General features: G+C 55.9%; 1 protein-coding gene and 1 long non-coding RNA gene across 3 annotated transcripts in view; one reads left to right on the forward strand and one right to left on the reverse strand.

Annotated features, from left to right (window-relative positions):
- GLI2 (GLI family zinc finger 2) overlaps positions 1-17,269 on the reverse strand; it is a 39,401-nt gene that overhangs the window by 3,549 nt on the left and 18,583 nt on the right. The window contains exons 4-12 of one of the 2 annotated variants that reach the window (XM_045287422.1): positions 16,929-17,142; positions 15,620-15,745; positions 11,026-11,051; positions 10,688-10,844; positions 7,068-7,217; positions 4,949-5,113; positions 3,459-3,740; positions 1,785-2,121; positions 1-535 (exon numbers count right to left, since the gene is read on the reverse strand). In XM_045287422.1, coding sequence (XP_045143357.1) covers positions 1-535; positions 1,785-2,121; positions 3,459-3,740; positions 4,949-5,113; positions 7,068-7,217; positions 10,688-10,844; positions 11,026-11,051; positions 15,620-15,745; positions 16,929-17,142 — 1,992 coding nt within the window. The remainder of the gene's footprint in view (positions 536-1,784; positions 2,122-3,458; positions 3,741-4,948; positions 5,114-7,067; positions 7,218-10,687; positions 10,845-11,025; positions 11,052-15,619; positions 15,746-16,928; positions 17,143-17,269) is intronic. The other variant, XM_045287421.1, reaches the window with a different exon arrangement.
- Positions 2,501-6,179, forward strand: LOC123521379. The gene is made up of 3 exons (XR_006679828.1): positions 2,501-2,565; positions 2,851-3,010; positions 5,842-6,179. It is a non-coding gene; the product is annotated as an uncharacterized LOC123521379 (long non-coding RNA).

Consider the following 17,269-nt stretch of genomic DNA (forward strand, 5'->3'; position numbering starts at 1 on the left):
CCGTCGCTCCCGCGTCGCGGGCCCAGGGCGCGCTGGCAGAGGGGCGGCAGAGAGGGCTCGGGGGCAGGCGCGTCGAGCAGTGCCAGGTGGGTCCGCAGGCTTATGCGCTCCAGGCAGGGCAAGGGCGTGGGGGGCGGCCCGCCGGTGGCCGCCGCGTACTTGGCCCGCAGGCTGTACTGCTGCGCAGGGGTGAGGTGCAGCGGCCCCGAGCTGCCGCCACTGCACTGGCTGGCCTCGCTGGAGCGGCGCGACGCGTCAGTGGAGATGGGGTCATAGTAGTCCGTGGAGCTGGCGTTGTGGGTGCGGCCGGGACCCAGGGGTGAGGCCTCGCTGGAGCGGCGGCTGGAGAAGTAGGGGGAGATGCCCGAGGAGCGGCGGCTCACGGTGTAAGCGGAGCTGACGGTGCTGGTGGCGCTGTCGCGGCGCTCCTGTAGCTGGCTCAGCAGGGTCACTTCGCTCCCGGCCAGCTCGGCCAGCCGTGGGTTGGGCAGCAGCCCCGCGGGCCCGCCGCCTCCGCAGGTCTCCAGAATGGCGCCTGCGGGGAGGGAGAGAGGTTAGCGCCAGGAGGTGACTGGCTGCTCTGTCTGTCCTTAACAGGCAGGACACTGCACCTGCTGGGGGCCCAGGCAGTGCCCGCATACGACAGGTCCTCACTCGATGCTTTGTGCGTGAAAAGAAGCCAGGGCAATAGCAACAGATGAAGGGGCCTGTTGTTAAGTGTTTGGGGGTCGAGATGCCAGGTACCGGTGTTAGCTCTGCGCACTGCCCTTGGCTTCTCCAGCTATAGACCAGGAGGAGAAAACATGCTTCTCTGTGGACTGGCTGTTGAGAAAGGAAGAGTTTCCCAGAGGGCTGGGCCTGGGTCCTATAGCTCACAACCTAGGGGCAAGCATTGCCTGTTGGACTCCCTAGGAGGTGCTCCTGGGCCCCACACCTGTGCCAGGGAGCAAGGGCGGGGGGAGGAGAACTGTGAAGCAGGCAGTCAGATTGCCCTGGCTAGTCTCACAGGGAGTCTAGGAGCTCAAATGGCCCTTCCCGACTGTAGCGTTGGGCTGAGGTGGCCAGCTTATTCTCCCACGGACCATACCAGTCTGTGGATGGGGGCCTCCCCAGGAGCGGGTTATGACCAACGGTGTCAGCGGTCATATTGACCCTTACAGGGCCCGCAAGTAGAAGGGTGTCTGCAAGCAGTCTTCGCAGCAGTGGGCAGGAAACCTTTCCTTCATGGCCTACCTGGGTGGTAGATGACAGCGCCCAGCACAAGGGGCTGGGGGCCCTGATGAACCTGCAGCACTGAGGAAATGCCTTCCATGGTAAAGCCCGGCTGCACCCCTGGCAAGGTTGAGCACAGTGCGGCCGCCGCCTCCTCTTCCTCTGAGCCTCCTCACCTCAGCTCTCCCAGGGATACTCCTTTCTTTATTCTGCCCAAGTATGCACCTGGCTGCCTAGCTTGAGGACCAGTGTTTCCCTGCTTTCCTTCCAGGGTCCCCGCCATGGTGTCTGACAAATGGCCGGACAGGGAAGAGGATGACAGAGCAGATGTGCCAGGTGAGGGGTCAGGGGCCTGCAGCATAGTTTTGTGGAAATGAGTGCCCGAGGCACCCCACCCCGGGCTCTGCCATTGATTGGGGCTAGGCACTTTCACAACTACCCCTCAGTTTCCTCATCTGTCAAATGGGGCTGGTAGGAGCTATCCCATGGTAGCTGTCTCGTGAACCAGCACAAGGCCCCTGGTAGGTCTGTCCCCACTTGGCGCTGCCCCATCTTTCCCGGCGCCCACTTACCACTTCCTGGGAGGGGAGGCAGCTCGGTGGTCCGGGGATGGGGAGCTGGCCCGGCCCACGAGCAGGAACCCTTGAGGGACTGGAGCTTCTCCTTCTTGAGCTGCTCCAGCCGGTGGATGGTGGTCATGTGCTTGCGCATCTGCAGGCCACCAGTAGAGGGCGCAGCCAAGGACGAGGCATTGGCTCCTGGAGACATGTTGTCCAATGCTGCCAGGTCTCCCAGGCTCCCAGGTCCCGCCCCTGGCATTACCATGCTGCTGTCACTGTTGGGGCCATTGCCCAGGGGAGAGGGCTCGCTGCTGCAGGATGACTGGGCCCCTGGGCTGGACTGACACAGCTGTTGGGACACAGCGGGTAGACAGACTCAGAAGGTGTGGAGACTTGCTTAGCCTAGAGCCGCACTTGCACCCACACTGCACACTGGCATATCCATGTAAGGGGAGGAACCTCTGGGAGGAGGGGCAAAGATGCCACTCCTCTTTGGGGCATGTGGTCAAGCCCCTTCACCTCTCTGAACCTGCCTCTGGCAGGTATAATACAGGGGGGCGAGCACCCAGTGTGCAGAGGCCCCGATCCTGACAGCCCTACAGCTCCATCTGTAAGGCCCCTCTCCCAGACTGCGTCGGGGCTGGAGCTCTGCCTATTGAACCTTAAATGTTTGGACACCCTAGGGCTGCGATCCCCCGGAGGCTGCACAACCTGATATAGCCCGCTTGAAAGAAGACACGTAAGCATTCCCAGCAAGTCACGTGTCACGTGGAACAAGCAGAACCTCCTGTGGGTGAGTGATCACATCAGGCTGGCTGTTGGGAAGGGAGAGAGGAGGGGCTGAAGTGCTGCATGTAGCCACTTCCCCAAATGGCCACCCTGATGGCATGTCAATGTCAGCTGCGCTCCCGGCGGGGTTCTGGAAGCAAGGGTGGGACAGAGAGCTCATCCCTAGCTGCGATGCCCGGTCCTTCCCAAGGAAGCTGCAAGTTCTCACTGCCTAGAAGACCAGTCTGCATTCTCCTTGGCCCATCTCACAAATGCAGCCTGAACTAACAACAACTCTCTGTCCCCACAGCCCCCTGCACTCATCAACTAAGTCACAGGCCTGCTGGTACCTAGCCTGATGCTGCCCATTGAGTGCCCCCCCATCAGTCCATGCAAGCCCACCTACCCAGATCCTTGTCTGCTGGAGGACCCGGGCTGTGGTCAGCACACTGGGAAGTCTCCCAAGCAGGGTGAGTCAATCTTAGGGCCTGGGTGATAGGACCATCTGCACCCGCTGCCCCGCCATCACTCACACGATTGCCCCCCACACCCGCCGACCCAGGTCTCTGCTCACCTCAGTACTGTCTATCCTTAGGGGAGGTACAGTGGGGAAAAAGAGGTAGAGACAAAGAACAGGTGGTTAGAACAAAGAGAGGGCAGACCAGCGGGGCCAAGGCACAGAGACAGGATAAAGGGGAAGGAGGCGAGCAGTGGGGCTGCTGGCAGCGGAGCCTCCCACAGCCCTGTACTAAGGGCTCGGCTGGAGGTGGAAAAGAGGAGGGTCACAGTCATGCCCTTAGGCTGTGGGCAGAGGGCACAGTTCGAGGGGCTGCAGGCTCTGGGTCGGGTGAGAGAAGTGCTTGCTGCCAGCTGGGGGAAGGCTGTGTGGCCTGGGCCTGGGTTGCCAGTACCGCTTACCATGGCGCCCTCAGTCTTGATGGCTTGGATATGCAGGCAGTCCTCTACCGCCCGGCTGGTGCTGGTGGCTTCGGCACTGTCTTCAGGGCCCTGGCCAGCCGGCTTGGCCTTGGCCTCATTGTCCCCGTTCTCCCTGAGCAGTGGGGGGCGCAGATGCACATCGTTGCGCTGCTTCTTGGTGACGTGAGCGTCGGGACCGTGCACCGTTTTCACGTGCTTGCGGAGTGAGCTGGGGTCTGTGTATCTCTTGGTGCAGCCTGGAATCTTGCAGATGTATGGTTTCTGGAAAGAGAGCCAGGGCTGCTGTGGCTTGGGGGCTAGAGACAGGTCCCTCAGACATCCCGAGGGAAGCCGCTCATGACTTTGTGGAACCCGGCCTGTAAAGTCAGCGGGCTCTGCCATACGTACAACCTCGGGCACGCAGGAGCTGGGCTGCACCCTGGCCAGAAACCATGGTTACTGCAGCGCTTGCCACAAGTGAGGCTGTGTGGAGACAGGTGCCTGTGCCTCCAGGGATCCCAGGTTGGCCCGCTCTGTGAGCAGTGCGCTGGAATTTTCCACACACTCACACCCCTCCGTTTCTCTGATGAGCGGAAGAGCCTCAAGGGGCTGGGAAACCTGCTCAAAGTCACCCAGTGATGAGAAGGAACCCCAGGTCTTCTGAGTCCTGGACACACACACTCACTTCCTCAACGCTGGCTCTTTGCTGTAGAGGCTCCACAAATGTGGGGGAATTGCTCATATGCCTTCAGAGCACAGGAGCAAAGACTCAGCTTCCAGAAATAGCCTTTCATGCGTCTGCCTTAGGAACCGAAATTGAGTGGCTGGGCAGGGCTGGGAGGTGGGTGCAGCAGACCCCACTGGCTCCTGCCCAACTTCTCTGCTTGGGCTCATGGATCCTGCCAGGGGCCCAATCTCTGCTATTGCCCTGGCCCCAGAGTGATGCAGTGGTCCCAACGCTAACCTCTGCTGCTGCAGACATGAGGGCTTTCAATCCTAGTGGATCAGGGATGGGAATCTAGCCCGGGATGTTTTCAACTGCACATGAGCCAACATTCCTAGGTTTCAAGCCTATGGCCCAACCGACAAGTGACGTGGGGCTGGGGACAGTGATTATCTCCCTCCAAGTCCGAGGAGACCCTCCAGCTGCTCCGGGGACTAAAGGAGTGACCTTATCAAGAGCCCCCATGGGACTCCTGAGATCAGAGAGGGGATCCAGCCACAGCTTCGGCTGATGTGGACAATGGCCTGGCCTTGGGGGAGGGAACTACTATGTTTACATCACATGAGAAAGACTGAGGAATACAGGGTTGAACAGGTGAGGGGCTCCAGGGGTCATCTTGTCCCTTCTCCCTCTCAGGACAGAGAAGTGGCCCAGAGCAGAGGACTGGCTTGCCCCCAGCCTCCCCGGCTTGCAGGACCCCTACTAGGTGTCTAAGGTCAAGGAGCTGCTGAGCGTGGGGTGAGGTGGAGGGCTAGCCAGGGCGTACCTCACTGGAGTGGGTGCGGTTCTGGTGCTTGGCGCGGTCCGAGGCATTGGAGAAGGCCTTGGCGCAGCCCTCGTGCTCGCACACGTACGGCTTCTCCCCGGTGTGGGACCGCAGGTGTGTCTTCAGGTTCTCCAGGCGCGAGTAGGCCTTGGTGCAGCCCTCAAACTGGAATGAGGCAGGGCTGCATCAGGAAGGGCTCCATCCGCGGCCAGCCTCCCCCCTTCCTTCTGCCCGAGGGCTCACAGCAGGGGTTTGAAAATCACCATTTACTTCTTCGACAGATTCTAAGTCCAATTATAGTGGGGGGGGGGGGGAATAAACACTCCCAGGCACCCAAGGACAGGGCTGCCAATATTGAGATACATCGCATCCTAGTATTTTCTGCAATCCAGCCTCTTCTTTAGAATAAGAAGCGGCCCACATCACTCAGCACTCTGTGCAGCCACATGTCCATTAGCACAAGAATGGATCAACAAAATGTGATACATGAGCACAGTGGAATGTTATTCGGCCATAAGAGAATAAACAAGTACTGATATTACAATGCGGATGGACCTTGGAAACAGTATGTTGCAGGTGATAGTTAGATTTGTGTCTACTTGGCTGGATCCAGATTCTCAGTTGGCAACCAAGGCCTCCCCAGTGATGTGATCTAATGTCATATCTCCATGGGGGCTTGGTGGTGCAGTGCTACCCTCTCAATCAGGTCACAGCCCAGATGCAATAATGAGGAAGCTTCGTCCGGAGTGCGGTCTACTAGCTGATGCTGTACATCTATTCCTGCTTGGTTTGCATCTGGCTGTGAGACCTGTCATACTGGCTGCTGATCTGGGATTCATTTGACTGCAATCACCAGTGTGCCTTGTTCATCTTCCTTCCTCCTGTTTTTTAAGTCTCGGTAGATACCTGAGTTAGGAAAAGCATGAGCCAGATGGGCTGACCCTGGATCACCAGCATGTGGTTTCCTCCTCTCCCACTTCTCAGACATGCGTCAGGAGAAGCCTCCAGCCTTACATCGAACCCCTGACTCAACGTGTATGGCCTCAGCACTTCTATAACTGTGTGAGCCACTTTCTGGATACAAAATGCTTTCTATCTCTATCGCTGCTTTTTATTTTAAAACCTAGAGTGACATATGTAAAACGTGTCAGTCCCCCAAAGCTATATGTCACATGATTCTACTCATATACAATGTCCCAAATAGGCAGAGAGATGCGTGCGTTCCAGGTCAGGGAAAGAGAAAAATATTCTGCAATTAGCTGGTGATAATGGTTATAAAACTGTGAATATACTAAAATAAACAAAGAAGCAAAACCCCCAACCTTGAATTGCAGGTTTAGAAGGGTACATTTTATGATAAGTGAATTTGATCTCAATTGGAAAAAAAATCCCCACAAGTTGCAAACAAAGATAGTCTACTTATTGAACCTTGGGCACCATGGATTTTAAGATATGGCCTGATGGTAGGAATATTCACGTGAGAGCGGAATGCACGAGTGAAGTACGGGAGTGCACTCAGACGTATCACCAAAGCCCTGGGCCACCTCCCTTTGAAGGAGAAGCCATTTGTGTGTTAAAAATGGACAGGCCCGCTTGTGTTAGCTGTCATGAATTCTATGGACACCACGGGGAGGTGGGGGTATGAAAGGTCTTCCCTTTGAACTCACTCTTTCTAAAAATGCAAACAAAGTGGCCTTTAGCATCTCATTGCTCAGGCTGGTAATCACCAGTGAAGTGTGCTTTGTGCAGGGACCGACTGCAGGGCCCCTGTGCCCAGGCCTTGCCCAACCATGCCAAATGTGGGGTGTGGTTGGGCTTTGGGGCTCATCGTGATACAGACTGACACAGACGCTAGCATACTCCTCTAGTGGCCAGGTACGCACCCCCACAGAAGCCAAAGGAAGGTCTGGGGCAGCAGCTGGATGAGGGCCTCTGGGTGCAGATGGGAAGCAGCCCAGGAGAGAGAACGGATGAGGCTAAACAGAGGGCCTGCTGGCCACACCTGCCCAAGGAAGGAGCCCACTTGCCCCCATGGTTGCTTTTGGTCAGACAGACTCAAACAAGAGCCACTTCATCTGGCCAAGGGGCCTACACCGGCAGGGCTTAGGCTCTCACTCACCGTGCACTTGTGGGGCTTCTCCCCCGTGTGCCTGCGCATGTGCACCACCAGCATGTACTGCGCCTTGAAGGGCCTCTGCTCCCGTGTGCAGGCCTGCCAGCGGCACACAAACTCCTTCTTCTCCCCGTGGATGTGGTCGTTGTTGATGTGCTGCGAAGAGCAAGCCAGTGCAGGGGTGAGCCCAGTCACCCACCCCCACCCCCACCCCACCTACTGTCAGCTGACCACCCACCTTCCAGCCAATGCTACCATGTGCAGATTCACCCCACCTACTATTAGACCAATGACCTACACTACTGGCCTTCTCCCTCCTAAGAACAAACCACCCACCCTACTCTTATGTGGGACCACTCACCTCACTGTTCACCTCATTTGCTGTGTGCACACCCTCACCCAACAAAAGCATTGCCTGTTATGTGCCAGGCCACATGCACTTCCTATGAATACCAGGATCCTCAAGAATTATCATTAATTAGCTGCCATTACACAATAACCTATTTGTGTGCTACTTGTTAGGCCTACACTTTTCAATTAGTCCCCAGACTGACTGTCCAAGACTAATGGCACCCTGTCTCCTCTAGAGGGGGTGCTGCGGGACCTGCGCTGGGGGAAACAGATTAGATGATGGCCCAAGCTGCCACCAGTGGGCATCACTCATGAATGCAGTCAGGCAAGTACCCAGGTCAAGAGGACAAAATCAAACCCAGTGCCGTCAAGTCGCGCCCAACTCACAGTGACCCTTCCTCGTGTTTTGAAGGCTGTAAACCTCTAAGAGAAAAGACAGCTGCATCTTTCTCCTGTGGAGCAACTAATGGGTTTGAACTGCCGACCTTGCAGGGAGCAGTTCAATGCTTATCGGACAGTTCTACCAGGGCTTTGGTGGAACTGAAGGCTGCAGCCCTCACTGGACCTGGGAGAGTCACTGTCTCTGAGCTTGGCAGGAGTCCCCGAATGATTAATATGTCTCCCTTCTAACGGAAAGGTGGGAGGCCTTGAGTACATCCAGAGGTGCCTTGAAAGAAAGATCCAGCAATCTAATCTTTGTCCAAAGAAACTGCCCATTGAAATCCTAGGGGGCACAGTTCTCCTCCCAGAATTCCACAGAACTGGCATGTCTGCAGCCTGCCAAGGGCTGATGTGTGGAGGGGCTGCCCGTCCTTGGTCTGGGGTTTGCTCATTTCCCTGAAGAGAGTCCAGTAGGGTTAGGAGTCATTGACAAGGTACTGGAAAGCAAACACTCCTTCTGCTTCCCTCCCACGGGGCCTTTTCTCAAGAGCCCAGCTCTCCCTCAGTCCTGCCTGGGTCATGGGCCAGGCCCGGCCTGTCTCTGCTTCGGAGACGGGCAGGCACTGAGATTGCCTGCTCCTCTCTGTTCTCAACTGCCCCAGGTGGCTCTCACTTCCTCTGCGCCCACACTCTCCTGGCAGACCCCAGACCCGCACTGCCCGGGACTGGAGCCACTTGCTCCTTGTGGCTACTGAGTACTCAATGTGACTTTTCCTCACCCAGGTGGGCTCCGAGTATCCAAGATGTAGAATGCAGAAACCAATGTGAAAGAGCTCAAGGGGTTTCTTTTCTGTTGATTATCTACGTTGGGTTAAAAGCTATGAAAATGACCTACTTCGTTTACTTTCATCTAATGTGCTCTGAAACCCCAAACAAACTTGCTGCTGTCGAGTCCTGGTGACCCCTGTGTTACGGGGAGGACCTTTGCCATGGGGCTTTCTGGGATGTAATTTTTAAGGAAACAGGTTGCTAGGCAGTGGTCCCTTTGGGGGGCATCAACCTGCTAATCTTCCAGTTAGTCCCTAAGAGCAAATCGTTAGCACCTTACTCTTCACTTCCCCCCAAACAACAACAACAACAACCACAACCACCAAACTCACTGCCACGGAGTCGACACCGAGCCATAGTGACCTCATGTGGGTTTCTGAGACTAACTCTTAATGGGGGTGGAAGTCCAGTCTCTTCTCCCAAGAAGTGTACACTGCAGGTGTAGCTGCCATTTACGGCTTGTACGATCTTCCTAGCTGCTGCCGTACTGGCGACTTCTGCATCCCAGGTGCTGGGCACCCAGCCAATGGTGGGCCTTGTCTCAGTCCGAAGACAGAGACCTGTGCTCACCTGCAGAGCCAGCACAACTGACCCAAGAGCGTGCACAGAAACGCCAACACGGTAGCCAGGGGCCCACAGAGCTCTCGGCTTCCAGGGAAATTGTATCCGATTAGCCTCACTTTCCTTTTTGAAAGCCTTGTGGATGATAAACATGCTTCCTGATAATGCCTTTCATTTTTGTCTTACTGGTTTACTTAGCAGCAAATTGTTAATAATCAGCTGGGAGTGCAGCTCCCCGTGTGCCTCCTGTCGTCCATTTCCCAGGGTGCAGAGGAAGACTGCGCTTGGCAAAAGCTAGCTCCTCTAGTGCAGAGCGGTCATTCGCCCACGGCCAGCACGTTGACCAGGGGCCTGGGGGCAGAGCTGGGCACAGGCACATGTCTGCATGAAGCTCCCTCCCTGGCTGAGCCCCTCTGCCGGTGTTGAGGAATCCCCTCTGACCTTGGGAGAGATCTCCTGATTTCTGAGCACATCTTTGGTGTCCCCGCCTGAGATGCCAGCCCTTCTCTGTCATTAATCCAAATTGGACAGGAGTGTGAGCACAGCTATTTGTGTGTGTGTGTGTCTGGTCTGTCTGTCATCCAAGGTACTTTGCGCGGCATCATGTTCACAAGCCTTATTTACCCAGGAGTGGGGAAGGGACTGGTGGCTGATTTGATATTCTTGTCCGGATGAAGAAAATAAGGCTCAGAGCTGAAGTGGGACAGGCAGGAGTGAGGAAGCCCTAGGCAGAGAGTACCAGATCTCTGCTCAGTCCTTCTGTTAGGGCATCAGTGAGCCCTTTGCAGAAGAACGAAGGAAGCCTCACAGAGGTTAAGCCTGGCACCTTGCATGCCAGCCTCCTGCCCCTCCTCCTGCATACATTATTCCCCGACGGCCACCATTCTGGATGTCCCTGGAGTTTTGAACAGAGACTGAGAAGCACACCTGGGAAGGCCGCCCGCCCCCCCCTTCTGCAGATGCCTGATGTGTCAGTTGCTCCTTGGCCTGTGCAGAGACACTCACGGGGACACTGTGAATGGTCGCCAGCTCTGTCCTCCATAGGAGAAGCAGCTTTCTGTCCCCAGAGCCAGAGGTATTATTATCATGTAGATACTGGATGGCTGAGCGCATCTTAGTTCCTTCTTTGCATTGGCTGCTAAGAAGTTCCACTACTCAATACTAACCCTCTCCCTGGGTTCATTTTATTGTTCCCTTTCCTCCTGATTTTCTCATGCAGTCATTTTTCTTTTTCACTCTCTGTGTATGTATGTATACGTTAGCATGGATGTATATGTATTAGCATATATATATAGACATGCTAACTCTACCTACCTACCCACCTCCTTTTAAAAGCTGGTTTTAGCAATGGGCAGACATCTGTAAATAATCATTATGCCTCCCACTTGCAGGAGATACAGCCCAGGCAGCTCCCACGGAAAGCTTCCTCCTCTGGACCCCTCGCAGGCCCCCTTGTGGCCGGGGCTCTGCCCCCGGCGGGCAGCCGGGGAGGCTCAGCGGCTTACGTGCACTAGCTGCTCCTGGGTGTCGTACTCCTGGATGCAGTCTTCCCAGTGGCAGTTGGTCTCATAGATGGCCACCTCGGGCTCTTGCTTACAGTCTTCCCTGTCCAGGTCTTCCTTGAGCTCAGCCAGCTGCTCCTGCGGGAGGGCAGAGGACATGCTGGTGAGCCTTGGCCAGCCATCTGGTTCGGAGGGCAGGACCCGAGGAGATGCTGCTGCCAGCCCCCGGCGGGCTGATTGAGGATGGACAAAGGGCACACACACGTACATCCACACCCACACCATCCTCGCATCAACTTTTCAGCCCTTTCCTCTGTTCAGCTCCCATCCCTCCACTGGACCGACAGGCACGGTGCCAGGCCTCTCCCTCTGTCCTAATGCTGCTGGTCACCACGGTACCCAGCACTCCTGTTTGCCTCTGTGTCCCCTATGAGGATGGGCCCTGCAGGCTCTGGAGTGGGGTATAGGGACACATCTGCTCCTTATTCTCCTACCATCACTCTTCCTCAAGGGCACACGAGTCAATGGTCCAACCCTCAAGGGCTGGACGCATCTGGAGGGCTGTGGCCTGCAGACAGGGGGGTCTTTCCATCACTTTGCCAGCACTGTGCTCCCCAGAACAGCCCTCAGACAGGAGGCATCGGTTTGTTTTACCGGCAGGGAAACACGCTCCTCCTACCAACACACAGCCTAGACCTGCACCGAGTCCCCTACACAGGAGAAAGAAATGCCCCCAAATGCTCCTTTCTCCTGACACCGGGGCTATGCACTGGGGCCAAGACAGAACAGCCAGCGCAGGATCACCTGCGGAGCTCTTGTTGTCATGAGCTGCTGCCAAGCTGGCCCCCAACTCATGAAGGTCCCAGAAGTGTCACCTAGTCCTGAGTCATCCCCAGGGTAAACTGTGGTCTGCTGGGTTCTCAGACTTGGAAGCAAGTCTCCAAGTCCTCCTAGTCTGTTAGTCTGCAAGCTCCAGTGGAGCCTGTTAAACATCGTCACAACGTGCAAGACACCACACGGCAGCCAGGTAAGGCTGTGCATGAGGTATGCTGGTGTAGTGGGTTAAGCGTTGGGCTGCTAACCACAAGTCCAGCAGTTCAAATCCATTCGAGGCTATCTGCTCAGGAGGATTTCTGTGTAAGCTCAGAGTGTAGGAAGATGGCTCTCGTCTCAGCAGCTGCAGGCCTGGCATTCCTCGGGGGTTCCTAGTACCTCGACATTGATCTTCCCCTGCATCTAAGAAGTTCCCAATGCAGGGCCCTGGTTCCACAGGACACAGTCTACTCCTGATTATCTCCTTGGTGCCCATTTCTAAGAGCAGCAAGAGTCAGTGCCACACTCCCTGCGGCCGTCCCAGAGGCATGCCCCCAGATGTCTCAGTGGAGGCACAAGTGACTCCCAAGAGATGCTTCTGCTGTTCCTGGGAGTGTGCCTTTCAAGGGGACCCGGGTTCTAAGAAGGGAGGGTGATATGGTCCACTATTGCTCTTTGCGGGGAGTAGACACCACTGGTCCGGTGCTGTGCTTTGAGATCAAAATGAAAGGAGGGAATGAAAGGGTCCCTAAGGGGTCACCTTCAGAATGAGAGAAAAATGCAGAACAAAACTTCAAATCATAAAGGAAAGCAAGCTTAGTGTTCAGACGGAGACTGGTGGACACCCCAGCCTACCTTCCCTTCGAAGCTGGAGCTGCATTCCCTCTGTCAGTAAGCATGAAGGTCAGAAAGGGCTGCGTACACTCTGGGGCAAAGGTTGGGGAAAGAGGTGGGAGGGAAACAGGAAATAGGAAGGAGGGGTGTGATAGGTCCGTTTACTGTGCCAACCTGGCCATGTGGGATTAATCAGGTCGCAGTTTGACAGGAAGGCAAACAGGTAAATGGCTCGGCAAGGCTCCCCCCCCACCTCTTGTTCTCTGGAGATGGGACCTGTGTGCGGCTCTTTAACTAGTTCTCTGCCTCAACTTGTGAGCTACACTACCTGTGAGACAAGCCACAGCTAGAGCTTGAGGTTCCTTTGAGACTGGTGTGTACATCACACATCACTTGAGCTTGAGGCTGTTGGATCCTGTCGTCTTGCATTGCTTGAGTTTGATATCCCATCTGGTCCTGCTTCGCTAAGCTCCTGAGCTGGTGACTGTTGGTGACCTGTCCTGCTGTTTGCTGCCTGTGGGCGGGCTCTGCCTGCATTGCCCGAGGGAAGACTCAGCTGTCTGCTTCCTTGACCAGCACCCCCCACCCACCTCAGGAGTTGAAGGACTTCCAGAATATTAATTGTTCCATGGAAGTGAGTTGAATTGAGCCCTCTGTACTGCTGTGTGAACTAATTAGCTGTTAAATTCCTTTGTGTTGTATAAACCTATCCATACAATCATAAGTGCCCTGGTTTTCTTTCTCTAGAGAACCTTGGCTCACACAAGGGGGATATGCCATGGTCCATTGAGGGGACTAGAATTGAGCTGAAACAAAATGCCGATGAATTGTTTCTGTAAAACTGATAACCTGTACTGTGAACCTTCATGATAAAAATGTTTAAAAAGAACTAAGAGGTGTGAAAGGCCTCTGTCCGGACCTTGAGGGTCAGGATCATCAGCAGGGCTGTCCAGTGAGACTGGGCAGGAAGGGAGATGTGGGGTCCCTCATGCCCACCCTGCTCCCAGGGAATTGCTAGGAACACTTCGTTTCTGTAGGCGCAGACTTTGTGCCCTTGAAGAGACCCCACAGCAGCTGACAGTCGCCACGGCGTGCAGTCACCACGGCATGCAGAGGAAAGGCTAACTGCAGCTGTGTGGGGTGCACAGGCGGCCGAGGCAGCTTGTTAGGCTGTTTTCTGCCCACAGCATCAACTTGCAAACGAGACAGGGAGTGCTTGGCTGCTGAGCCAGGACACTGAGTGGCGCAGTGACGGACCCCTTGTGATACCAACTCTCTGACTGTCAGGCACGGGCAGCCGTGCTGGCTGGAAGGGAGCCCTGCTCCCCTGAGCTGCCTGTGTGTGAGGGTGGGGCAGGACTCCCCCAGAGGGTGGGCATGACCTGCCAGGTGCTCGGTGCCACCACCCAGCCCAGCACCGTCATTCTGGTGTGTTTATCTGCCCTGGAGATGTGCCGTCCTCATCAATCCCAGCCGCCCGGATGATGGCCAGGAAACCATGCATCATACTGTGTCCGGCTTTGTCATGCGGGACGGAAGAGGAATTTGTCATCAACCCCTCTCTCTGCCTGACAATAACAGGACCCCATATTTCATGAAAATTAAGTGCCTAGAGCTTGCCTAGTGGTTTACAGTGCTGACAAAGGATGGCTGGCAGATGTAAGGGAGATGGGATGGGAGACCTGCTCACTCTCTGACAGAACCAGGGGTTGCGTTGTCCTGCGGGGTGGGCTGGGGAGGGGTCGGCAGTCTGCCCACACACTTCCCTCTCTCCTGTGAGAGGCTGGCGTGGCCTGCTGCGGTCTTGAGGGGGCAGAATGAATGCAGAGGCTTACGAAGGGACCTCACAAGGCTCTAGGCCAGGGGTTCTCAAACTATGGCCTGCGGGCCACATGCGGCCCACCGAGGACATTTATCCGGCCCACCAGGTGTTTTTGCCATCACTGCCTGTCCTGCTTAGCAGCCGACTCTTCCAGTGTGCATAGGAATTTGTTCATAGTTTTTTTGTTTTTTTTTAAACTACAGTCCGGCCCTCCAATGGTCTGAGGGACAGTGAACTGGCCCCTTGCTTAAAAAGTTTGAGGACCCCTGCTCTAGGCAGTGAGGGACGGTCCTTGCTAAGGAAGCATCTCTTCCTCCCTCCGTCCACGCACCGCTCCACACCCCCATAACAGGGCTCGCCATTAAGACAGTGTTAGTGCAGTCAGTGAAGGCCCAGCCCGGTACACCCCGTGATGATGTGGCAACAATAAAGCTGTCTCTGTCAATGTTGTGGGTGTTGGTGGCTGCTGCTGAGTCACACACCCCCACCCACCCACGGGGGCTACCACAAAGGAGCCCCTACCCAAAACAGGGGGCCCCTCTGAACATAGCTTATAGTAGTTCCTCTCCACCATGGTGTCCCCATGGAGAGTAGATCAGCTCCTTGTGGCCCATAGATCGCTAGGCATGTCTTCCTATGTACTTTAGCTGGGAAGCATCACAGCAGCAGGCAAGCCTGCAAGGGCCGAACGGTGGTGGCTGCTCACCGGCCGGGAGTCAAGGGCAGGCCCCATGCATGGAAGGCGAGACTGCTCCCACCGAGCCACCACCATCAGCTCCCTCAAAAACAGTGGGAGACAGCCAAGTCAGCAACAAGGGCCTAGGAGGGGCATGTGCGCGGTGTAAGTCCTACCATGTGGGAGGGCAGGGTGGGGAGGGGCAGCTAGGAGGGGCCCAGCCCAGGCACGGTGGGTGCAGCTCAGTTCTGCTAGGCAAAGCACTGGAGGAGGCTGGCCGTGCAGGAGGGAGCTGAGCGGCTTGCTCGTTAGCTGTGCACATTGAATGGATGCTACAGCATGGGGGTGGGAAGCAAGGCTGTCCTAGCCTAGGTTCCAAGCTCACAATGGTACCGCCTCTGCGGTCGCTCATTCAGGATTAGGATAAGGTGACCAGACGCCCTGCTTTTTGGCAGGACAGTCCCAATTTTTAATAATTTGTCCCACGTCCCGTGGCGTTTTTAAAAAGTCCCAGTTTTTGGAAAGAATGCATGACAAGCCAGAGTATACGGTTTTCGGCTGCCATGTGGCTATTTTGCCAGGATATGAGTTTTAGCTATGGTGTCCTGCTTTACCAATGCTAAAATCTGGTCACCTTAGATTAGCAGCAAGGCCACTGCAGCCCCAGCCCCGCTAGCTTGGTTAGTTTCTCAGCTGCACCCTCATTCCTTCACTCCCACAGGCACTGTTCATCATGCCTCAGCAGGGGTCAGGCCCAGCGACTGCACCCTGGTGGTCGGGGCTCAGGTACCTGTGTCAGCATCAACGGGGAGGCGGCTGGCCGCAAGCCCTCGGCTTCCATCTTGACCTTGCTGCGCTTGTGGATGATGATGGGGTTGACGGTGCTGCTGACAGCAGACTCGCTGGTTTGCTTGCTCTGCAGGTCGGAGGCAGAGGGGGCCTGTCACAGGACCAAGGAACCAGAGCCCACCCAGAGACCAGCGAGGACAACCCGTTGGCCCTTGAAACTTAGTTTCCCGGTTTTGCTATTCTCATACCAGAGCCTGACCGGGCATGGGCCCTGGCCGTGTAGTAATTCTTCTCTACCACAAAGCAGCCCCCCCACCTGAAACAGGGCCCCATTCTGGACATAGCTGGGCACTTTGGCTCTTGTCCCAACAAGGCTCAACTTAGCCCTTCAGAGCAGGGGCAAGTCTCAACAGGAGCGCAAGGGTGGATCCAGGTCAGAAAACAGGGCTGGCGAGCTTAGGGGGCCTCAGCAAGAGAGGCTGGACTTGTGGTATCAAGGGCTATTTCAAAGCTGAAGGCAACCCTCTGTGGGGAGGTGACAGGTGGACACAGAAGAGGGAGTGCTTTTAGAATTTTCTCCCCAGGGCATGGTCCCCTTTGTGCTTGACCTCTAGGATGTGGTCAGGAGTGCTGACTGAGCTTGGGAAGGGGCTCCTGGGCCCCAAGATGAACTGGTTTACTATCCTGTGACTGGACACAGGAGGCCGGATACCCACTTGACCGCTGAGTTGTAAGGAAGCATGCCTCCTTCAGGGAGGTCAGGATTCAGAGCTCGGTATGAGCGATTCTAAAGCCTGTACCCTATGACTCGGCTGCTTAAATGCATGCATTTCCTCACCTCCAAACGCCTTCCTCATTCCTCCATACATGCTAATGCCGCCTGGCATGTGCCAGGCATGTGCCAGAATACAAGGTAGGCCAAAGGCCCCTTGAAAGGGTCAAATAAATGCCACGTGAAAGCCCTTGGTGAACACAGGCTCTACAGCAGTGGCCCTCACCCTTCCTCAGGCCGCAACCCTTTCATACAGTTCCTCATGTGGTGGTGACCCCCCAACCAAAACATCATGTTCGTTGCTATTTCATCACTGTCATTTTTGCTACTGTTATGAATCGGGCGACCCCTGTGAAAGGGTCGTTGTACCCCCAAAGGGGTCACGACCCACAGGTTGAGAACCGCTGCTCTCCATCCTAGCTTCCAAACTTGGCTGCCCACTGGAATCACCTGGGGAGCTGGTGAAACGCCAGCTCCTGGGCTTCAACGGCTGTGTAACGAACCAATCTCTGTGGTTTCGCCCGGTGGCTTCACCCACCTGGTTGGCGTCGCTCAGACAGTTGCTGCCGCTGCGGAGCTGGGTGGGCGTGGCACTGACCGAGGTGAGGGCCATGGGCTGCTGGGTCAGGAAGGTGGGCGAGGGCTGGATCAGGGGTGGTGTATGTCCAAAGGCTGAGCCCAGGCCCCTCTGCTGGCTCAGGAGCTGTTGGTAGGCCACGGGGTTGATGGGGTGTGGGAAGCTGAAGGCTGGGCTGCAATGGAGAGCACACAGGGTGATGGGCCAGAGTGCGGGCAGCGGCAAGGGGGCTGGGGCTGGGGCTGGCTTTCTGCTCACGGCATCACGATGGCTCTCCCTCACAGAGCTAGCATTGGGATGCT

The sequence above is a fragment of the Echinops telfairi genome, unplaced genomic scaffold (genome assembly GCF_000313985.2).
Source record: "Echinops telfairi isolate 266 unplaced genomic scaffold, ASM31398v2 ScPeMD7_15;HRSCAF=58, whole genome shotgun sequence".
NCBI classification, from domain to species: domain Eukaryota; kingdom Metazoa; phylum Chordata; class Mammalia; order Afrosoricida; family Tenrecidae; genus Echinops; species Echinops telfairi.